Here is a 24695-nt window from a genome sequence, read left to right on the forward strand (position 1 = left end):
TCCTGTTAAGGGATCCACACAGGCTGGCTAACACATCAGTAAGTCAGAGAACGCTCCACATCAATACAAATAGTAAGTAAAGACATTTGACTCTACTCTTGTAACATAAGAGACACAGAACCCAGAAGAGCTGGAGAGACAGGCACACTGAGGCCAAGAGCTCCCAGGCCAGCCCACCTGCCTCTCTACCTCCTCTCACCCACTGTATCTTTTCTTCTCCTTTGGTTTCAGGTACTATTTCTCTGCCATAGTTTCTCACAGAGCCATGTGGTCTAATAACTATAGTTGTTATTAGTTAAAGTCCACGTTGTAAATGATGCTCGTAATGATGTATTTGTCACTTCATCAGGGGAACATTAGCAACTGCAACTTTGACCATTCGTTAGTTGAACTGTGGGTGAGGTCAGATGAGGGCAGTGCACATTCAGATATGGGACGCAGCAAAACCCCAGCAGTCTGTCTAATCTAAAAGCACAGCGCTTTTGAAAAGTTAGGGCTGGTTGGGGTCCAGCGTATTTACACATTTGTATTAGACTCAATTGAAAGATTTGAAAGAATGAATACATTACTTCCCCGTTTGTTTCATCTGCTACTGCACACTATGCCCAACAGATGTCACACAGGAAATTCAAATCACATCTCAAATGGAGCTAACTTCGGTAATGAATAATTCAAGAGAATAACTGAAAATCAGAATGTTTTAGAGACATTTCTTTTAGTAGATAGAAAGAGTTAGTAGAGCCCTGGCTGGTGTAGCTCCATGGATTGAGCACAGCCTACGAATCAAAGGGTTGTCAGTTCGATTCCCAGCCAGGGCACAAGCCTGGGTTGCAGGCCAGGTCCCCAGTGGAGGCCACATGAGAGGCAATCCCACATTGATGTTTCTCTCCCTCTTTCTCCCTCCCTTACCCTCTTTCTAAAAATAAATAAATAAAATCTTTTTAAAAAAGTAAGTGTTAGTGGAAAGATACTCACCTATTTATCTGACCATTTTCCACTTCGGTGAAATCGTTGGAGTCATTGCTGACGTTATCATCTTCGGGGACTGTCATGTTCTGCAACTCAGTTAATTCAAGTCCACTTTTGAAATGCATCATGTTTAAAAAGCCCCTGTAGTCAAAAAATTCTTCCAAATTCTCCTGTTCTGAGCGTATTTACAATGGAGAGCAGCAAAAATATAAGCTTGACACCCCTAAAATACAACACAATTAAGCATATGAACATAACTGTTGACTAAAAATAGTTTCCGTGAACAAATAGTTAATATACTGATAATGCAACTTTTAAACTTTTACATCTTGCTACTTGATACATTAATAGCCATCTTTGTACATCAAGTTATAAAGGCCCTAAATTGTATGCCTTTCATTAATCTCCCTCCATTTTTAGCTATAAAACGAGTCACGTCCCCCCTGACTGGTGTGGCTCCGTGGGCTGGGCGTCCTCCCACAAAGTGAGAGGTCACTGGTTCGACTCCAGTCAGGGCACATGCCTGGGTGTCCAGTTCTGCCCTTGGCTGGGACACAAGTGAAAGCCAGGTGATAGATGTTTCTTTCCCACACTGATGTTTCTCACCCTCTTTTCCTCCATCCCTTCCCCTTTCTCTAAAATAAATAACTAAAATCTTTTAAAAAAATGAGTCTTGTCCCATAATCTTTATGCTCATGTTTTGTAGGCATACCATGTTGGTGGGAGGCAACAGACACCCTTTTATAAAACACTGAGTTTAAAATGAAAACAAGCGGATTACTTTAACGTTCACAGGACACACATATAGCTGGGTACAGACCGCAGAGCCACAAAAGCACCTTTGATTCAACCACGCCAGTTGAAAAAAAATGGAAATGTGCCATAAATGGCATCATCTTAGGATCAACCACCCAACCCAGGGGCCAAGCAGCAAACAACAAATCTGTGTTTTGAAATTTAGCAAACAGATAATCCATCAACTGCAAGAGATTAAATCAATCTCTTCAATGAAATCACTCTATGTCAGGGAATTAGGGAATTAAAAATTCATACTCAGGGGATTTGGGTTAATCCACCTAAAACTGTAATTCCTCATCAAAGACTTGCAGAGTTCACATTTCCCCCGTGTAGATGACTGTGATTTAAATTTCTGAGGGGTCCCCAGTAGTACACAAGGAGGGGAACCAGGTTCAGACACAGCATCACACAGCAAAAAAGCAGGTGGCAAATGCAAGTTCGAAAGTAAGGCCTCCATACGCACAGGAGCCTCACGGGGACAGTCTCAGTGAGGTGATGGGGACCATGGACTGAAGCAGAATGTCAATGAGATTTTTCTCACCTCCGATGGTAATTGGGTGACGTTTTGACATTTTTTCTGACCCTGCATCCCATTAAGATGATTGTAATCTGGTTAAGAGTCAAAATGCCCACTTGATGTGCCCATTTGAACATCCTAGTATTTGTTAAGAAGCATTTTGCTAATTGATGATATTTTCAGGACCCATAGAAAGTGCCCTACAATGGTACTTGTTCCAGAATTTTCTTCTTCTCTCCCTCCCCACAGCCAGGCCGAGTTATTCCTTTTTATCCACACAGTCTCCTATTTAAAATGAAACCTCCCGGTTTCAGGATCCTATATACAAGTTCCACAACGTTAGTACTTTCTAATGCCTCGGGCCCCAGGAGCGTCCCCCTTCCTTGCAGGGCAGAGCCTCTCCTGGGAAGCCGGAAGCCAGGGAAATGTGAGCTCCACGAGCTCCTGGTCTGAGGCCAACCTGGCAGCTCGAGGCTGGTTCTTCTGGCCAGGGTAGTAGTTCTGGAGATGGGCCATCTCTAATTGCTTTTAGTTCCTTCACACAGTAGCAATGTTTACACTCTGTCTTTATTTTGCAAAAGCTGAAATGCATTAAAACAGCTGAACACCACCTTATCCCCTGGCCCCCTTGAGGACAGCTGCACCAATGGACTGCATGGGGTAATTTCCAAGAGCCTCGACACCCTGGCTCTCTCCTGCATGGCTTCCTCAGAGGCCATGGACGTGATACTACAGGGCTGGGAGAAGGCTGATTCAGTGATGGCATTTCCAGTCTGGATTAATAAGTCCTCTTCCCTCCACAAACTGGTAGGAAATAGTGCACTAAACCAAGGCTTTCTGAGGAGAGGAAAGGTTGGCTAATAATAGACTGGGAGTCTACTGTTTGAATTTAAACTTTCATATAAATGTACGAGTGAGTGCATGTGTGTGTGTTTATACAAACACATATATAAACATATAAATGTTTAAAACTATACATTAAAAAAATGGACAAAAAGGGAAAAGAGTAAAAAGAATACAGGAAGTCTTGGCCACTAAAATTATGTCAGTATTAGGCAAATACTAATACTAAATTAATCACATAGAATGTTTTTTTTTTCCCCTTTGGCTTAAAGAAAAAATTCTTTTTCACAGTTCTGGAAGCTAGAAGTCCAAGATCAAGTCCAAGATCAAATCCAAGCTTCCTTCTGAGGCACCTCTCTTTGGCTTGCAGAGAGATACCTTCTTACTGCGTCCTCACATGGTCTTTCCTCTGTCCCTGTGGCATGTCCTATATATTTATTCATTTGTTTGTTTGTTTATTTATTTATTTATGATCCTTGCCCGAGGACCTTTTTTTCATTGCTTTTAGAAACAGGAAGGGGGAGAGAGGGAGAAAAACATTGATGTGAGAGAGAGAAACATCAACCTGGTTGCCTCCTGGCATGCACCCCCACCAGGAATCCAATCTGACTGGAAATTGAACCCATGACCTTTTGGTCTACGGAACAACACTCCAACCAACTGAGCCACACTGGTTAGCACCTCTTTCTTATTTTTTAGAATAAATTTTAATTGTTATGAAATCATCTATCTGAAACCTAACTTGTTCTTAAAAATGAAAGCTGGAAAATAGAAAAAGATTAACAAAGTGAGTGATACCTGTCACTAAGGTGGAGGCCACACTTAGAAAATAGTATCCATTCAATTTATATATTTACTGAGTGCTAGGTGATGAAGGGATGTAAAAAGGTTTGAAGAAGTCAAATTCAGGGATCTGAGGAAGCATCACAGAAAAGTCATGTTTGGACTGGCTCTTGAGAAAGAAAAAAAAATTCTGATTCTAAAACTAAAACCAACTCACTATAGAAGCTTTAGAACAAACATTGTAATAGAAATTCTACCACCCCAAAACGGCCACTGTTAGAGTTTCATGTCCTCTTTTCTTTTTTCCTCTCTAAACTCCCTCCTCCTTTCTCTCTATTTTATTTATGAGTAGGATCTTAGACTGCTTCAACCTACTTTTTTATGTAGCATTACACTGTAAGGACTTTGAAAAAGTGTTTATTAAAATATTATTAGTTTCTTATTAATAAATACTATAGGTTTTTGTAGAAAAACTATAAATTACAAGTAAATGAAGGAAGAAACAAGTAAAAAGAAAAGTCACCTATTATCTCAGCAAGCAGAGACGATCACTATGTATATATGTTGGAGTGTGACCTTCCAGGGCTTTTGTATGCACACAGATATGGAGCTGGTACACAGTAGGCACTCAGTAAGTATCTGTAAATGCAAAGAATGAGTAAAAATTAAAAATATGTATACATTTCCAAAAATGGAAGTCTTACCATAGAGTTTTTATTTTTTAACTATATTTTATTGTTTATGCTATTACAGTTGTCCCAATTTCCCCCCTTCATCCCCCTCCATGCAGCCCCTCAGGCAATCCCCACATCACTGTGTCCATGGGTCATGCATATATGTTCTTTGGCTACTCCCTTCACCTTCTTTCATTCAGTCCCCCCCACCCCTGACAGCTGTCAATCTGTTCTGTGCTTCTATGCCTCTGATTCTATTTTGCTCATTAGTTTATTTTGTTCAACTCCATGTATGCATGAGATCATATGGTATTTGTCTTTCACTGACTGGCTTATTTCATTTAGCATAACAGTCTCCAGGTCCATCCATGCTGTTGCAAAAGGTAAGAGTTCTTAGCATTCCACTGTGTAAATGTACAACAGCTTTTTAAATCCACCTATCTACTGATGAGCACTTGGGCTGTTTCCAGATCTTAGCTATTGTATATAATGCTGCTATGAATATAGGGGTACATGTATTCTTTTGAACTGATGTTTCAGGATTCTTAGGATATATTCATACCAAACATTTTTTCACTTAAAAAGATATGGTCTCCTATACTGAGTTATGTCAGTATACACAGGTCTATACCATTACTTCTAATGATTGCTGAACTGTTTGACTGTGCCATAAATTGACATTCAACCTATTACTACTGGTAATAGTAGTCACACTGCTTGGGAACATGAGATTGATAGAGAGGAGTCCTGAGCTGAGACTTCTTAGTGAGGGGAAAACACAATCAACAGCACAGAAGCAGGAGGTGCATGTCGAGTTCAAGAAACAGAATTATGCTGAAGACTGAAGCAATTACCAGACTATACAATTAATTAAAATGCTGAAGAGGGTCATCATGTGAAGATCTTGATGTTAACACAACCGTAATTACTATCTCTCAATGTTTATATTAGGTTACAAATGATAGTTTACTCATCGCAGAACATTTCTGATCTTTTACTGCATTATTATGTCAGTATGCTTATTGGTACATTTTATTAATAGTACCAATGTAAAATACATAAACTTATTCTCTGCTCTTCATGGTGTTAGGTAGCAAAGGAAAGGATATGCAGGCAAACCTGTCTAGACTTCCATTGCTTAGAGTCTATTTAAACAAGCAAGACCATCCCATATTAAGTGACAATACACCATGAACCATCTGCATGATAGAACCAAACTATGTGGCAGAACGAGGAATAAGTACAGAAAGGTTTCAGAGACAGACATACATGTATCTGTACATACAGGAAGGAAAGGAGGAAGGAAGGAAGGGAGAAAGGGAGGCTGGATAGGAAGGAAAATAAATGGGGCCTTGAGAACTCAGGTAAGATTTTCCAAAGTGTTAGGCCCCACACAATGCCTAAAAATAGGTAGAATTTAGACTGGGGGATATGGAAGGCATTGCTTGTACTGAGAACAGTATAGGCAAAGACGATGAGGCCAAACATGCACAGAACAGCCTTATACGAGCCTAGCTAGAGTAAGGGGAACAAGGTGTATAAGTTTGGTAAAAGCTGATATAAAGATTGTAGAGGGAAAACCAAACCAAAAAATACATTGTAACTTAAACAATGTCCAAAATTACTTTTTGGAATAAATAAGCAAAAATACAATTTCAATTGCCAGCACACATTTGTGGTGGATCGACTTCCTCCATATTTGTTCCCACTTCTTTGCAGTACAGTTCTACAGAGGATGGAAAATTGAAAAATACATTTCCCAGATTCCTTTACATCTTGGGTTCTAAATATGATTTAGATTCCACCAATTAAAGAGCAAGGTGCTGGGGGCAAGGCATCCATTAGGCTGGTCCAGTTCTAGCAGGTGAAGCAGACAGCACTGGAGCCAACAACTGTGTCTATGGATTCCTGATAATCAGATTTGGCTCAAGTGATGTATTCCTGGAACCTGTAGTTGAGACAATGAGAAACCAGCTTCCTGATGGAGGCACAAGCAGCGGGTTCCTTAGTGGGCCAGTTGAATGGTAGTATTCTGGTAATTATTCCTAGAGGCCCAGCCTAAACCAGCTGTGTCATTTCTTCTAACAACTTTATAGGCACTTCATTCCTTGTATTTAATCCCTTTTGTTTAACATACATAGAAAGATTTCTGTTATACTAAACCCTAATATTCTTAGTTTTATTTTTTCCACCCTTTAAATTTTTTTTTATTATGGGAACTTTTAAACATATATAAATGTGAACAGAACAGAATACTGAATGCCCCATGTACCAAATTCAACATTTAACAATTCAAGCCAATCTTTTTTAAAAGATTTTATTTATTTATTTTTAGAGAGAGGGGAAGGGAGGGAGAAAGAGAGGGAGAGAAACATCAATGTGTGGTTGCCTCTCGCACACCCCCTCCTGGGGGCCTGGCCCATAACCCAGGCATGTGCCCTGACTGGGAATTGAACTAAAGACTCTTTGGTGCACAGTCTGGCACTCAATCCACTGAACCACACCAGTCAGGGCCAAGCCAGTCTTGTTGAAGTTTTATCCGACCCCCCCCCACCCCCCGCCCCGCCAACACACAGAACTATGTTAAAGCAGATCTCAGTATCCTATCATTTGTAAATAGTTCAGCACATATCCCTAAAAGAAGTCTTTTTTCAAACAATAGCACCATATTACTGTCAAACCTAAAAAATAACAAGAATTCCTTAATATCACTAAATATCCAGTCACATTCACTTAATTTTTAAATTTTTATGAATCACTACTTTTTGTTGTTGTTGTTTTTAATTCTGAAGAACTAATCAAATCATACTTCTACTTGCTCAGCTCCTGAGATCAATCATGATAGCCAAGTCAACAGTTCTGAGTAAATATTAGGCCTCAGGCTAATGATAGTCCTGTTCTTCCTGCCATCTTTTCCAGTAACTGAATAAGCCTGTTTACCCCCTAGGGTCTTTGAGTCCCTGGCTCTTAGACGGTAATATGAATCTATGACTTGTTTTTTCGTATTTCGAAAGACCTCAAACAGGCCAAATAAGCTAACTAAAATGTCAGGTATCCTTGTTTTTAGTTACATTGCATTGACTCGATGGGATAACCCTAGATTCTGACTGGCAATTTCACATATCTTTGAGTAATAAAAATGGAAAATGAGTTCATAAATTAAAATTGTAGTCAAAACTCATTAAACAGTGTAGTTGAGATCTGAATGTTGCACTGCATGTAAGTTATACTTCAATTAAAATAAAAGCTTAAAATTGATAGTCAAAATCTTTGAGAACCTGAGTCCTTGGGAGATGGGGAGAATAAAAGTGGCCTTTGGTAGAGAACAGGCTGGGAGCCGGTCAGCAATCTCAGAAGAAAGGGTGTTTTCTCTATCTTTCCTCAAGCCTCACAACTTAGCCCATGCTAGTGATCTCAGCCCTGCTAGGGCCCTGCATTGCCATTTCCTCCCTGCGGCATCCCTGGCTTCTGTCAGCCACTCTCATCCATCCGTGTATCTGGAAAGCGATCCTGTCTAGCACCATGAACTACCACCTGCCGCCCCTCTCCTTAACTGCCAACAGTCTGAACATCTTGCTCCTCTCTTCTTCACTCCCCGGATACCATGCTAATTCTGGCTCCACCATTTATGAGCTGTGTGACCCTGGGCAAGGAGGTTAACTCCTCTTCACTCACCTCAGCTTCCTCTTCTGTAAAATGAGATAAAGTGACACCCACCTCAGTCATTATAATGATTTCACAGTTGGGTCCATATGCAGCACTTATGGGAATATCTGGCTTGGTTCTTCTTGTAAGCTATGGTGACTATGAATGCTACTATTGCTACTACTTCCTAATCAAGACAAAGGGACTGTTCATTGCTCTCCACCAACCTGCTCCTCCCTGCACCCTCCTAAGCACTGCTTCTTGGCGTCCTTTCTCGGTTCCCTTCCTCCTTCCCGCCTTAGGGCAGGGGTGCTGCTTCTGCCCTCCACCCTTCACTCCAGGCACTCCAAATTCTTTCCTTTTTACAGTTGCAAGCATGTAGTGTCATGTTCATCTCCCAGGGCATCTTTCAGATTTTTCTCCCAGGTATTTTCATTTCATAAAACTAGAATTCCTTTGTGTTATGAAATAGGATCTCCCTCCTAAACACTACTTGATAATAATCCCACCAATTAACATGCCACATGTTTCTTCATCTGCATAAGGAGAAGGCTGGAGGGAGATGATCTCTCAGGTTCCTTCCTGCTCAGAAAAATTTCCAAACATTCTTTCTAGACTAGAGCTGCCCTCTGGACTTCTCTGCGCGGATGTCCGCAATTACCTCTAACTCCACATGCGTAACCAGGCACATCGCCTGACCTCACGCATCAGCTTTTCCACCTCGGTTAAAGGCAATGTTGATTCTCCTCAGCACTTAGACTTGGAATCCAGCTGGATGTCACTACAGTGCTACCTCATATCTGATCAGCCACAAGTCCTGCCAACATTCTTTCATGGTGTCCCTTCCATTCCTCTCATTCTTTTCAGCTCCACATCCTGACTTTGCCCACCGCTTTCCTCCACGCTACCTGCTGACCCCTCCCCTCTCCCATTCACAGGCACAGATGCTTCCCTAAACATGTCTCACACAGTCCTCTTCCCTCTCTGCTCACCATAATTGCTGCTAATGTGTCCAGGAGAAAGTCTAATCTCCGGAACCTCAAATTCAAAGAGCAGATTGCTCATAATTACCTATTTAATTTTTCTCTCCTATGACTTTCTTTCTGAACCTTCCATTCTGCAACGGATCTACTCCTACGCAATTTTCTGCTTTGTTCACGTCTTTCCCTTGGCCCTGAACCCAATTCCCCCATGACTTTCCATCAAGCCCATGCCTAAATTTTCTTTCAAAGCCCAGCTTTCTTGCTTGCATGCTTTTTTATTTTTCATTGTATGCTTTTGTAATTTTCCAATTTCAAACGAAACTTTTCTGTGATGTCTTTCCCCAATGACCAACCCGTGACTGAGTATATACCTCTGATGAAGCGTTACATTAAAGCAGAGGTTCTCAACCGGAGACAATCTTGCCTCCCTATCCTTTGCACAACATTTGTTAATGTCTGGAAGCATTTTTGGTCCTCATAAATGAGGGGGTGCTGCCAACTTCTCGTGGAAAGAGGTCAGGGATGCTGCTAAACATATAATGCACAAAGAGCTATCCACAACAGAGTTATCCAGCCCCAAACATCTGTGGTGCCAAAGATTCGAAGCCCTGTGTTGCAGGAAGCTCACCAGAGGACACGTACATCTCTGTCGGGGCCAGGGAGGTGAGCTGCTCACTTCCTGGCACGGACTTCCTTGTCCCTTTGCGTACTCGCTCGTTCACTGCGTCTGGGCACCTGCTCCTGCAGCTCCACGTGTCTCTTCGCCAGGTGCCTGCCTGTGTGATCTTTGAATGTCTGTTATCAATATGCCCAGACTATGACAGCTGGGAATTAGCCTACCCATATTTAGGTGTTTTGAAAGTATTGTGATTTCTCTAAGGCAGAAAGTATGGATAAACTTCAGAAGTTAATGAATTCAACCTGTAACTTTAGATGTAGGAGGATGGAATGTGTCTTTTTTAAATTGAAGCTTAATTTAATTAGAATACTGAGTATATTTGAGCAGTGGTGTGAATAGCACTAAATTTAAAAAAAAATCTTTCTCATCAACTAAAAATCCATACATATAAATAATTACAAAAACCTTAGAAATTTAAAAAAACTTAGAATATAGTCTCTCATCAAGGACTGCTACTGAACAAAGAACAATGACTGGTTTGTTTCTGAGTCCTGGCTATGACAGTCAACTTCCAACAAAATATTCTAAAGCACAAAATAAAACAAAACCAGAAGACAGACCAATTTTAAAGCACCACAAAGTGGTGTGTATAAAGAGGATCACTTATTTAAAAAGAAAAAACACACATTAAGAAATATACCTTTATTTAAAAAGAGAAAACAGGTTAGAATCCAAGAGCAGATGAACTTATAGTCTTTGAATAAGCTTTTCCCTTCTCTTTGGGCCTGTCTTCTCATCTTAACACAGGAAAGGCAGATTAACTGATACACTCTCAAAGATCTCCCCCAGTTCTAAAATCCTCTGAATTTATGCTTCTACAGACTATTTCTTAATGGATCATAATCAGAAATGAAACTATGGGCCTGTGGACAAATCTTTAGAATAGCTGACTTCTATGAGTGGTCCTTGGTTCTGACTAGAAATAGGAACCACCTCAGGAGCTTTTAAAGCTAACAGTGGAGATTGAGTTGTGAGTTGTGTGGCTCTAGGATGGGGCCATTTCCCCTCACATGTCAGCAGTATACAGTGTTCCCTTCATGTGGTCAAGTCTGTTTGGGCCTGATAAATTTTGCTAGCCTCACCCTGATGACTCCCTGAAAACCCGCCCCATCACAAAGGTCTGTGGGCATCTGGTGGGTGGCAGGTAAGCTTGATGTCCCCTAGGACTTTTGCTGAGTGATTCAGACCCAGCACTGGCACTGAGTTTAGACCTGTGTCATTCTGGTGAATACCACTTACCCTGACCTGGTGAGTCACTGAGAACCTACCACATGCAACCTGAGTACTGCTAGAGGCTCTCTCAGTGACTGAGCCTGTCAGTCAGCCAGCCAGCAGGTAGAGGCGGCTCTCAGGGTGCCTTGGGATTTTGCTGACCAGCTCCATGGGCCTGATGCTGGTAAAGGCTGGCCTTGGTGCACAGCTTCATCTTCCTGCACACACCCAGGCCCAGCAGAGGCAGCCAAAAACTATGGATTGCGTTGTAGCTCCAAACAGGTTGACCAGAGCCCATAATAGGCAGCGCCTGACATTGATCCACAGCAGAGTCCCTCCCAGGAGGCCCCAGAACCAACATACCCAGTGGCCCAGACCACATCAGAGAATGATCCAATTAGTTTCTAAAGCAGCACTTCCAAAGAGAGATCTTGGCAGAAGCCGGACACTGTTGAGGCGAATTCTATTTCATGTCATCAGCACCTACAGAGCAGCTCATACACTGTGGTCAAGGCTGATTCTCACAGCCAGCCAGCCTGAGAGTTGACCTCACACATGAAAAGGCCAATAGCAACCAAGACTCAGTTACAACAGAGGGGTTCACGTAACCCACACAGGGACATTCCCGGAGCATCCAGATCCAGTGATTAAGGAGGCTGTGCAACTGAGTCCCAAAGGACACTTACATATACAAGGCCACCCAACGACCACTGGGAGTCATAGCAGATCTACCTAATACATAGAAACAAACACAAAGAAGCAAAATGGGAAGACAAAGAAACATGCCCCAAATGAACAAACAGGAGAAATCTCCAGAAAATGAGCTGGAGGCAAGGAAGTTACCAGATATAAAGTTTTAAAAAATGGTTATAAGGATGGTCAAGAAATTTAAAGAACCTCAACAAAGAGATAACAAGCATTAAAAAGGACATAGAAACCATAAAAAAGAATGAGTCAGAAATGAATACAATATCTGAAATGAAAAATACACTAAAAGGTATAAACACTAGATTGGATGAAGCAGAGAATCAAGTCAGCAATTTGGAAGGCTTGTGAGGATAGGTAAGGAACCTTCGGGACAACGTGAACTGTTAACAACATCTACATCACAGATGTACCAGAAGAGAGAGAGCAAGGGATTGAGAGCATAGTCAAATAGTAACTAAAAACCTCCCTAACCTGGTGAAAGAAAAAGACACACAAGTCAAAGAAGTGCAGAGAGTCCCAAACAGGATAAACCCAAAGAGTCACACACCAAGATACATCATAAAATGATAAAGATTAAGGACAAAGACTCCTAAAAGCAGCGAGAGAAGGACAGTTATTTACTTACAAAAGAGCTGATCATTCAACAAAAACCTTTCACACCAGAAGAGACTGCACAAAATATTCAAAGTGATGAAAAGCAAGGACCCACAATCAAGACTACTTTATCCAGCAAGGCTATCATTTAAAAGTAAAGGAGAAATAAAGAGCTTTCTAGACAAGAAAAAAGCTAAAAGAGTTCATTACTACCAAACCAGAATTATAAGAAATGTTAAAGGGTCTTCTTCAAGAAGAAGAAAAAGGAAGAAAACACAGAGGAATAGTTATAAAGAATAAAATGGCAATAAATATGTACCTATCAATATCACTTTAAATGTAAATGACTTAAATGCTTTGCTCAAAAGATACAGGGTAGCAGAACAGATAAGAAAACAAAACCCACATATATGCTGTCTACAAGAAACCCACCTCAGAACAAAAGATACACAATGACTAAAAGTAACAGGATGGAAAAAGATATATCATGCTAATGGAAATTTTAAAAATGAGATAGCGATACTTGTATCATATGAAGTAGACTTGGAAACAAAGGCCATAACAAGAGACAGAGAAGGACATTACATAGTGCTAAAGAGATTAATCCAACAGGAGGCTATAACTCTTGTAAACACTTATGAACCCAACACAGGAGCACCTAAATTCATAAAGCAAATCTTGATGAACGTAATGGGAAACCAACAGTAATACAGTCACAGTAGGGGATTTTAACACACCATTGACATCAACAAATAGCTCTTCCTGATAGAAAATCAACAAGGAGATGGCAACCGTACATGACACACTACATCAAATGGATTTAACTGATATCTTCAGAACATTTAACCCCAAAGCAGCAAAATATACACTCTTTTCAAGTATATGTGAAAGTATATTCAAGAGGAAGGAATGTAACAGGGTAAGCCAAGGGGGAGCCCCAACCTCTGTCATGGTCATTTAACATAGCTATAGCCTTTAACTGGTTTTATAGATATGTTAAATAGCTGTGGCCAAGCCTTGAGCCAGGGGGATGGGAGTGACTTCAACCCAGGGCACTCAACCCAGGACATAACTGGGAAGCAACTCCTCCTGGTGACAGCGCCTGTGTGACAGCTTGGAGATGACCAGCTAGCTCCAGGCCATGGGGTCGTGCCAGCCTGGACTTACTATGGCAGCCCAGAAAAGCTGGACGAATATGGGAGTGCTGGCAGGTGTAACTGATTGTGGGAGGAGTTGGAAATGGGGCTGCAGAGAAGAGTGGCAGGGGGATTTAAACCCAGGCGCAGCAGCCATACCAGTGCGCAGGACCATGCTGCTTGGGCAGAGGAGTTGGGACCACGCAGCTGTGGCTAGAATTACCTCGTGGCTTGGGCAGAGGTTGGGATCACCCGGCTTTGGGTTGCTCCTTTTTGCCACGTGGCTTGGGAAGCCGGAGAGACTTTGCCTGGAAGAAAAGTGGTGAAAGGACTTTTGCTGGTGGACCACGAGAAGGTGCCACATGGCTTTGGATTAACTGGAGATCATGGCGGTGACACAAGTGATGGTGCCAGGAGCCTGAATCACGGACTTCTACTTCTTTTCCTGAGTTATGGTACCTTGGACTGGGCAAAGGGTAGAAGGAAGGACTACGTGTGTTTGTGGGTATTCTAAAGAACTTTAGTATTTTAATGAAGACATTACTCTAAGTCTGTATAACTTTTAAATAAATAATTCTTTTCCTTTTCACCAATCTCTGGCACTGAAACCTCTTTCCTCTGGAAGCAGGCAAGACGAACCTAGTAGGTCAGGGGGGCAGAGAAAAAAGGGGGACCTTTCGGTAAGTGTATATAGTTCACCTTCCACCAGGTCTGTTCTGTAACAGGAAGACTCCTGAGGTCATTTTACAAGGCTTTAAATCGTCACCATATCCTCAGGTGACGATTTAAAAAATACAATATGTGATATTCCACACAAACAAAATGAAGGCTAAAAATCACATGATCATCATGTCTGGCTGGTGTAGCTCAGTGGATTGAGTGCAGGCCTGCGAACCAAAGCATTGCTGGTTTGATTCCCAGTCAGGGCACATGCCTGGGTTGCAGGCCATGTCCCCAGTGTGGGGTGTGCTAGAGGCAACCACACATTGATGATTCACACCCTCTCTTTCTTCCTCCCTTCCCCATCTCTCTTTAAAATAAATAAATAAAATCTTTTTTAAAAATCACATGATCACCAATAAATACAGCAAAATCACTGGATAAAATCTAGCACCCATTCATGATAAAAACTTTCAGCAAAGTGGGAATAAAGGGAACATACCTCAACATAAAAAAGGCCATATATGACAAACCTACACCCAACATCATACTCAATGGGCAAAAACTACAAGTGTTTCCCTTAAGATCAGGAATAAGACAGGGATGTCCACTTTCAACATTCTTATTCAACATATTACTGGAATTCCTAGCCACCACAATCAGATAAGATAAATAAAAGGCATCCAAATTGGAAAGGAAGAAATAAAACTCTCATTATCTGCAGATGACATGATACCATATAGAGAGAATCCTAAAATTTCAACCCAAAACTACTAAAACTGTCAGATGAATTCAGTCAAGTAGCAGGATACAAAACAAATATCCAGAAATCTGTTGCATTTTGGTAGTTCATTTCAGTAATGAACTACCAAACCCCTTTATAATTGTTTCAAAAAGAATAAAATACCTAGGAAAATTTTTCACCAAAGATGTAAAAGACCTATACTCAGAAAATGATAAGACCCTGAAAAAAGAAACTGAAGACTATACAAACATATGGAAGCATATACTATGTTCATGTATAGAAAAAATTAACATAATTAAGATGTCCATACTACCCAACACAATCTATAGATTCAATGCAATTCCTGTCAAGATACAAATATTTCACAGAACTAAAACAAATATTCCAAAAAATGTATATAGAACCACAAATGACCCTGAATAGCAACAGCATTCTTGAGAAAGAAGAACAAATTTGGAGGAATCACACTACTTGATATCAAATTATACTACAAGGCCCTAGTAATTAAAGCAGCAAGGTAATGGCATAAAAACAGACACATAGATCAATGGAACATAATAGAGAACCCAGAAATAAACATATACCTTTAGAGTCAATTAATATTTGACAGAGGAAGCAAGCACATACATTGGGCTAAAGATAGTTTATTCAATAAATGGTGTTGGGAAAATTGGACATATATGTACAAAAATGAAATTAGACTACCTTTTGCACCATACATAAGAATAAATTCAAATAGATTAAAGACTTAAATGTAAGACTTGAAGCCATAAAAAGTTCTAGAAGAAAACACAGGCAGTACAATCCCAGCCATTTCTCACAGCAGTATATTTTCTGATATGTCTTCTCAGGCAAGAGAAACAAAAAAAAAAAAATAGAACTACATCAAACCAAAAAGTTTTTGCATAGTAAAGGAAACCATCACCAAAATGAAAAAGACAATGCATTAAATGACAGAACCTATTCACTAATGATACATCTCATAAGGAGTTAATATCTAAAACTTATAAAGAACTTACATGACTCAACTCCAAAAAAAATTTGAAAATGGTCAAAGGACCTATGTAGACACTTCTCCAAAGAGGACATACAGATGGTCTATGGTCATATGAAAGGTGCTCAAGGTCACTAGCCATCAGAGAAATGCAAATTAGAAACACAAGGAGATATAACCTCCTCATACCTGTCACAATAGCTACCACCAATAAATCAACAAACAACAAGTGCTGGTGAGGATGTGGAGTGACTAGAACACTTGTGCACTATTGGTGGGAGTGCCGTTTGGTCCAGCCACTGTGGAAAACAGTATGAGGTTTCCTCATAAAATTAAAACAGGAACTGCCTAATGACTCAGTCATTCCAATTCTGTGTATGAATCCAGAGAAAACCAAAACACTACTTCACAAGAATATATGAACCCTTATGTTCACGGTAGAGTCATTTTCAACAGCCAAGATTTGGAAGCAGTCCAACTGCCCATCAGTGGATGAGTAGATAAAAAAGCTTTGGTGCAGTTACACAATGGAACACTACCGGGCCACAAAAAAAGAAGGAAATCTTACCTTTTGCCACAGTATGACCGAACCTGGACAGTAGTATGCTAAGGGAAGTTAGCCAGTCAGAGAAAGCCAAATACCGTATGATTTCACTTAAATGTGGAATATACTAAACAAACAAATAGAAACAGACTCATAGATAGAGAACAGACTGACAGCTGTTAGAAGGGAGGGGATTTGGGAGGCTCGGTAAAAAAAAAAAGGTTTTTTTTTAATGCAAAAACAAAACCAAACAAAACTCATAGAAATAGACCACAGCATGGTGATTACCAGTAGGAAAGGGTGGGGTAGGGAGGTAGAGGAGGGCAAAGCGGGATGAATGGTGATGAAAGAAGACTTGACTTGGGGTGGTGACACACAATAAATACAGACGATGCATGATAGAACTGTACACCTGAAACCCACGTTATTGATCAATGTTGCCCTAATAAATTCAATAAAAATTAAAAAATAACATTAAAAGGTTTTTAAAAATAGAGTAATAACCGCCCATCCCAACACACAGCAGTTTCTGACTTAACGGACCTAGGTTGGGATCCAAGCATGGATATTTAAATGATCTCCGGGGATTCTAATCTGCATTAAGATCTACAGATTTAGACTGAGGGTTAAAAACAAATGCAGCCAGGGCCCAAATAGGCAAGATACATGCGCAAAGCAGATTCGGCGTCAGGGACTGGAGAATACGTGTCCCACCTATTTCAATAGGAAAAATGCCGGATCTTTTGATTTTTTTCAAGAAATACCAGAAATACAGATTTTAAATAAATCCTGATATTTAAATGGTAACAACTAATTCCAAACAATTTTGAAAGAAACTACAGGTCACACAAAATACACCCACAGGCTTTATTTGTTTCCATAGCCACCAGTTGGCAGCCTCAGCAAAACCAGTTCAAGGCAGCAAACTCAGGGTTTTCCCTGTACTTTGCTCCGTCTCTCCCCCTCTCAGAGCTTGTCCCTGTACCTTGGGCAAAACCTATCCCTTTCCTGAGGCGCTCCATTGTCTCTTTCTTTTCCAATCTTCATCATTCCTAAGACATGGAAACTGAGATCCACACATTAAATCTTCATGTGGTCCTGGCTGGATCACTGGACTGGTTGCTATGCCTGGGGAAATTCAGGTTATAAATTGTAACCTGAGGCTGTGGCTCCGTGATGTCAACAACTGGTTAGTTTAACTGAGTCAAGGGAAAAGTCAACATGATTTTGTATTTTTAAGACTTTATCAAATAACATACGGAGGTCTTCATTTAGTTTCTGGTTTTCTTTGGTCTTCTCTTAATTCTAAACCACTGCATATGAGAATTATCCCGGGTGTTATGGGGGTTTGTTTGTTTGCTTGTTTTAAATGTCCATCCCTGGCAAACTAAATATGAATCTCTGGAAACAGAGTCTAGGCATTCATAGCCTTTAAAAGACTCTGGGTAAGACCAATGTGAAGCCAGAGTTGAGAGTCACTAATACAAACCCATCTTCTCAACGTTAGCAGTGTGTTTATCCTCAGATGATTATCATTGTTCATAGTTTCTTCAACTCGTTCAAGGATTTTCTAAGTTCTGTTCTCATTGTATCTTTACAACTCTGTAAGTTAGGCAGCTCAGACACTATTTTTAGCATTAAACCAGCGGTTTTCAACCCATGTGACCAAGAATTTTTAAACATGCAATACCTGAGTATTTAGTCAGGGGCACTGACCTCTTTTTCCTTAGACTGTCAAATTAAAAAATTATAACAGCCAACACAACAACAGCTGTTCCATGTGAATCAATCAAAATAATACTTACCTTTTTTGGTCAGGTCGGAAATATATAAAATATGTATTTTGGTGTGCCATAGAATTTTAGTAATTAGTTTATGTGTGCCATGAGATGAAAAAGGTTGAGCGTGGCTGCATTAGACAGATGAGAAAACGAGGCATAAAAACGTTAAGTGGGTTGCCCGAGTGCACCCAGCTAGTTCTCGGCAAAGGCACACTGATTTTTTTCACTGGAGGCAGGAATGTTGGGGCTCCTTGGTCACAACCCCAGGCCTGCGAAGTTTCTCCAGACCACAGGGCATTCTGAATCACTGAGTTCCTTTACTGTCAGCGAGCCACTTAACACACAGGTGGTAACTAGAAAACCAATTAATATAATGTGATCAAATTTCAGGAACGAGTAGAACAAGGACTCAGTTTAGGCTTCCTGTTAAGAGGCGTGTTTTTGGAAGTCTACTATGTTGTTTTGAATGTGCCTACTTCCACGCACATACTTCCCCCACCCCCACACCCCACCACCTTTCACAGACGCATATTCTCCCGGAGACTGAAAAGATTCAGGTAGTTTCCATCACGATATTATTTTCAGAAAAGTATTTTTAACTGATTACACAGTCATAGAATATCAGAGGTAAGAGGAACTTTACCGATGAACTTTCCCCACTCCCTATGGTGCATGAGAAATCTGAAGTTCCTTTTAATTCGATATATAGAGATTAATAATGCCATGCCAAGCACTTCACACCCATTACTTTAATTAAATCTTCAGGACAACTCACTAAGATGGGTACCACTACTGCCACCACCACCACCACCATTATTCCCATTAAACCAATGAGGACAAACAAAAGCCCCTGAGGTTTAGAAATGCTGAACAACTTATTCAACCTCCCTAGGCTGGTTAAGTCGAGAGCTGGCACAGTCATCCCTCGGTATTCTAGGAAGGATGGTTCCAGGACCCACATGGATACTAAACCCCATGGAAGCTCCAGCCCCTTATATATTGGGTTGGCCAGAAAAAGTCCTTTGTGTTTTTTCCCTATGATGTGCTTAGTTGTCTTTAACTTCATTCAAAACAATTTTGTTAGATTGTATTGTGACAGCTGTTATATCAGCATGCATTTTTTTAAAAATTCTGCCCACTTTTTTAAATTTTTTATTTATTTATATTCAGAGGGGAAGGGAAGGAGAGAGGGAGAGAAACCTCAATGTATGGTTGCCTCTGGTGTGTCCCCCACTGGGAACTGGCCTGCAACCCAGGCATGTGCCCTGACTGGGAATCGAACCACGATCGTGTGGTTCACAGGCCTGTGCTCAATCCACTGAGCTACACCAGCCAGGGCTCAGCATGCATTTTTAAAAACTTATCAAAATTGGTGAATCTTCATGTAGCCTTTCAATATTGAACATGGAAGAAAATACACATTTTTGGCATATTATGCTATTATTTCAAGAAAGGTAAAAATGCAACTGAAATGTAAAAAAGATTTGGGCGGTGCACGGAGAAGGTGCTGTGATTAATCGAACGGGACAAAAATTTTTTGTGAAGTTTCTTGGTACTACTGACATTGTGGCCAAATAATTCTTTGCTGTGGGGCTGTGTTATGCATCGGCAGATGTTTAGCAGCACCCTGGTATCTACTCTCTAGAAGCCATAATGGGAGAGAGCCAACATACCGAAAATAACCGAATCAATAAAAATTATTGGTGAAAATGAAAAATGTCTTTTATTTTATGGAAAAAATGTAATGGACTTTTTGGCCAACCCAACACAATGGTTTAGTATTTGTATATACCTAAGCATATCTTCCCATATACTTTAAATCATCTTTAGATTACTTATAAAACCTAAAACAATGTAAATGGTATGTGAATAGGTGTTATAGTGTATTGTTTAGAAAATAATGACAAGGAAAAAAGCCTGTCCATGTTCAGCACAGATGCAACCATGGTAGGCCTAACTACATAGTACAGGTCAGCAACAACATGACATTTTTAAAAATATATTTTTAATCTGTGGTTGGTTGAATCCAGGGATGCAGAACCCTCAGATTCCAAGGGCTGACTGTATTTACATTCGACTCAAACCCACCTTCCATCACCTGGTGTGACAAGAGTACAATCAGTAAAAGGTAAACGATTTTATGAAAATGCTAAGAGGCAAACACTTATTTGAAGAGGTAGAAAACTGGCATTTGAGCTGGTCTTCACGAATATATAGAATTTTAGTAGGTATTCCCGTCTGGAATCAACACATACTAAGTCAGAAAAGTGACAGGGAGGGAAAAGGGTGAACTGGGACAGAGATGGAGAGAGGCGAGGAGTCAGATTGTGGAGGGTTCTGAGTGCCTGATTAAAAATGTTCTGTATTCTCACCAGGGGGCATTTTTTCAGTGCTTTTAGAAACAGAGAATCATCCAAGGGAAAGAGAATCACCAATCCATCAATCAGTTGTCTCTCATATGCGACCGGACCTGGGACCAAACCAGCAACCTAGGTATTGTGCCCTGATGGGGAATCGAACCCACAACCCCTAGGTCACCGAAGACACTCCAACTGAATCACACCAGCCAAGGCCTGGTTAAGGGATTCATACTTGGGAACCCACTGAAGGTTTTTAGAAGCAAATTCATTAAAAAATGCAAACTGATTTTTAGGAATATAGACCTCACGGGCATGTCAAGACCAAATGAAGGGAGCTTGGTATGGAGGAGACTAACTAGAGAGCTCATTAATTAGCTACTTCACTCTTAGCAACGAGCTGCACTTGCATCTTCCTCTCCTGAGCGCTGGTTTCTTCAGGGTGCCTCCGTGTCTGTTTCATGATTTTGCATTCCACACCCTACTTGAACTGCCATATCTAGGTCAGGTGACCGGGACTTGAATTTCGACAGTGGGAATGGGGATGAAAAGACAGCTTTGAGGGGCATTTGCAAGGGCCCGATAACTGCTCAGAAGTGTAGAGTGGGTAAGAGAGACAGAAAAGCAGAGTAGAAAACAAGTTATGTTTCCACTTAGGAGAAGAGACAAGTAACAAGATGTAGAAAGGGCAGTCAACATAAAGAAGTGAATGAGCTTAGCCAAGTTCTCAGTCCAACCAGCGTTTCACCAAGTAGCTAAACTGCTGGGCATGAGGGGAACGAGAATGAGTAAGACAGGTTTTGCTTTCAAGTATGTACCATCCAAAGTAAGGAAAAGACAAGACTTGCAATAGCCTGATGCCTGGCCTCCTAACCTCAGGACAAATGTCACCCCCTCACACAGGCACTCCTAGAGGGTTAACTTCCTCAAGCACCCTCCCCCATCACACGACCCTGTTTTATCTCTTTCTTGCACTAGTGAATATCTGAAATTCATTTATACATGCTTTTATTGCCTGCCTCCCATGAGCACAGAAGCCGGAAGTGTGTCTGGTTAAGTGCTGTCTGCTACAAAATAAGTCCCCAAGTAGGAAATATTTATTGAATATGTTAGACAAATTTTAAAAGTGAATAAACTTCATGAAGGTTAAGACCTCAAACCAAACGAGGCAGGGATCCAGATGCTTAAGGAGACACACTAAGGACTGAAGAGTAAAGCCATTTGAAGTTGGGGCTGACCCCAAATCCGGGGGGGGGCCCCCAAGAGATCAGTGCCCCGACCTGACAGTTTCCCATGGCTTTCAGGGTTCCCAAGCCCGCGGGGGATGTTTAACAATGAGGGCAGCCAGCCACCTAGATCAGGTTTTCTTTCCGTTGTCTTTCTGACGTCAGGAAAAGCACGAGTTGCTGCACAGTTTCTTCCATCAAAGTGACAAATTACAGCCTTGCTGGGCCCTGCAGTCTGCGAACCGTAGATTTAGTCTCTCCTCCCCCTTACACTAAAAAATTTTAAAGCCACCGCAGAGATGTCAAATCCGTAAGTGGCGTTTCCCAGCTCTGGAGTCTTTTTTACTACATACATCACCATGGATTCGTTTGACAAAGTACGTGATCCCAGCGGCATTTAGGCTTACACCGGAGTAATAATGCAATAAAAACGGGGTCTGCGGCGCAGAGCGAGACACAAAGGACTTTCAATCTTAGCACCACCCTCCCCAGCCCAAGACAGCCTGTGAAAGGCACCCGAACGCCGTGACGCTGTTACCGCGAAATTCCTTTTGCCGCCATATGCACGTCCACCTTCTCTGACTACAGTTCTGCCCCAAAACAGGGGCGAAAGATTCCGCAGGGAAACAGCGTCCAGGCAGCGCCGCGTCCTGTGGGGGTCCCAGGGGGTGCTGAGGGGCCCCACGCTCCGGGAAGGGGGATCGGGTGGCGAGCCCCCGGAGACGCACACTAGGGCAGCGGAGTGTTCCCCACCCGCGCCGCAACGACCGGCCAGTTTAAAGACCTTTTGTGGCAACATTCTGGGGGCACGCGAGCGAGGTGCCAGGATGTGGGGAAGAGCTGGAGCGGAGGCCAGGGCAGTTCAGCCCCGACTCCGCGCAAGCGGTGGCTTTTGTTCGCCAGCTCCGGCGATCCCAGCTCCCAGAACTGCACTTCTGTCTCCCCTTCTTGATTTTAGAAAGAACCTCTTTAAAGCGGGAAAGGACAGTGAGTCACTGCGAGCATCCTTTAGAAACCCACCCCTCCTCCCCAGCATCCGGCATCCGCTTACTCCACTCAGTTACCGAGATCGGGGCGGCAAACGTACCCCGGTTTACTCGCGCCACGCGGCCAGACATTGAGACCCATCGGACCGCACTCACACCCCGGGGGCATCACACGCTCTCCTCTGGGCCCTAGGGACACAGGAAACTACCCCCAAAGCCCAGGAAGCCAACTCTCCTCCCGTACGCAGTCTCGCCCTCACGCCCGCTAAGCTCTGCCCGAAGACCTGCGGGTCTCCGACCCTTGTATACGTAACCAGAGCGGGTGCCACACGCTGCCACTATGAAAACAGAACCAAAAAGTAAGCCTCCGCCGACGCGAAGGTGAAACGAGGGGCCTCTGCGCCTCCGGACGCTACCGCGTGCATTCGGAACAACAGGGGAACCCCGCTTTTCCTTTCCCGAAAGGAAAATCCGAACGCGTCCGGCACAGCTGCGCACCCCTTCCTTTCAGGCCCGCCCCGATGACTTCTGCGTTCCCGCCGCCTCCTCGCACGTCCCCGGCATCCCTTCTTCCCGCCGCCGCTCCCCCAGCTCTCCGGAGTCGGGAAAATCACCCTACCTCGGGTAATAAAGGGAAAAGTGTCAAAAGCAGAGAGCCGTCAAGGTGTCCGCCCTTCCAGATTTTCCCACTGGCCGTGAGATGTCCTTTGTGCCACGGTCAGGCTGCCTCAGCCCGTAAACCGTGTCCTCCGTCTGCTAGGGCTGGAGGTGGGGGTGGAGGGGAGCTCGACGTGGCGTGGCAGATTTCCGAGTAAAGTGAAGGGCGGAGGTTACCGGCGACCTTCAGGCAGAGTGGCGTGGCCGCCCCAGCCCGCGCTCCACTGTCTCTCCTCCTCCTTTCGGGGCGGATTGCATCAGTCACCCCCCTCTCCCCCCACCCACACTCTGCCCGCCAACCTCGCACTTACTGCGACACGCTAGGGCGCTGAGGGTCTCGAATCGTGGTCTTTCTGTTACTGGGGGGGCGCATCGCCCGTGCGCATCCATGGCTCGTGTTGGTTTAACGGGAAAAGTCAAGCCATCCCTCCACGTCCCGAGCGCAGTCACCTCCTCCACCGCGCGTCCGCTCTTCAACCAGAGCTGCGTGTCACGGAGCTGCGCTGTCACACGGTGTCTCTGCTGGGGGCTGCGCCTGCTGCCTCCCTCTCGCCGCACGCGGAGGATGCGGCGACCGGGGCTGGCGGAGACTGAGCATCGGGGAAGGGGCGAGGGAGGGGTTGCGGGGTGTGCGTGTGCCCGGCACACCGACTGTGGCTACGGGAGCAGAGGCTGCGCGGAGCCTGGACACCTGCCCCACGCCCTCCTGGGGTCCGGCAGCGAGCCCAGAACCCGACTGCTGCCGCGGCTGGAGCCTTTTGGGATGGACGTGGTGCGGCTAGGAGGGCGCAGGCGGAAGAAAGGAGGGCTGTTGCCTCACGGGGAGGCACATTTTGGGGTACGCCGGAGTCCGGCCAGGCCGCGGGGAGGAGGGATGGTGCATTGTGGGAAGGGCGCCGAGCGAGGACGGACGCGAGAGTGGCGGCCCTCGCGCAGCTCCTGCAGGCGCAGCGCCAGCGCCTCCAGGAGCTGCGGTCAGCGATGCGGCGGTGTGTCGTCCCCCGGGACAGCGCGGAGGCCGCGTAGATTGGCGGGAAGGGGACCGAAGTGCCGCGGGAAGCGGGGCGCTAGGACACCTTCAGAAGCCTTTGTCTCCAACCCGCAGTGGGAGGGGCCTCCCGTCTTCCGGAACCTGCAGCCGCAGCCCTCGTCCGCCCTCCCCCGAGACCCGAGCTGTGGATCTTTGTGGTGGGGCCTGAACGCG

General features: G+C 43.3%; 1 protein-coding gene across 4 annotated transcripts in view; it reads right to left on the bottom strand.

Annotated features, from left to right (window-relative positions):
* SLC38A1 (solute carrier family 38 member 1) overlaps window positions 1-24331 on the bottom strand; it is a 68921-nt gene extending 44590 nt beyond the window's left edge. Inside the window, exons 1-3 of one of the 4 annotated variants that reach the window (XM_037061093.1) lie at window positions 23803-24331; window positions 4434-4549; window positions 976-1192 (exon numbers count right to left, since the gene is read on the bottom strand). In XM_037061093.1, the coding sequence (XP_036916988.1) occupies window positions 976-1097 (122 nt within the window). In that variant the 5' untranslated portion in view covers window positions 1098-1192; window positions 4434-4549; window positions 23803-24331. Of the gene's footprint in view, window positions 1-975; window positions 1193-4433; window positions 4550-23453; window positions 23731-23802 lie in introns of those variants that run through there. The other 3 variants (XM_037061092.1, XM_037061094.1, XM_037061095.1) reach the window with 3 other exon arrangements.
* Window positions 24332-24695: the final 364 nt, after the last annotated feature.

Source organism: Sturnira hondurensis, unplaced genomic scaffold (genome assembly GCF_014824575.4).
Source record: "Sturnira hondurensis isolate 20B ecotype Veracruz unplaced genomic scaffold, ASM1482457v3 Scaffold0013190, whole genome shotgun sequence".
In the NCBI taxonomy this organism is placed as follows: domain Eukaryota; kingdom Metazoa; phylum Chordata; class Mammalia; order Chiroptera; family Phyllostomidae; genus Sturnira; species Sturnira hondurensis.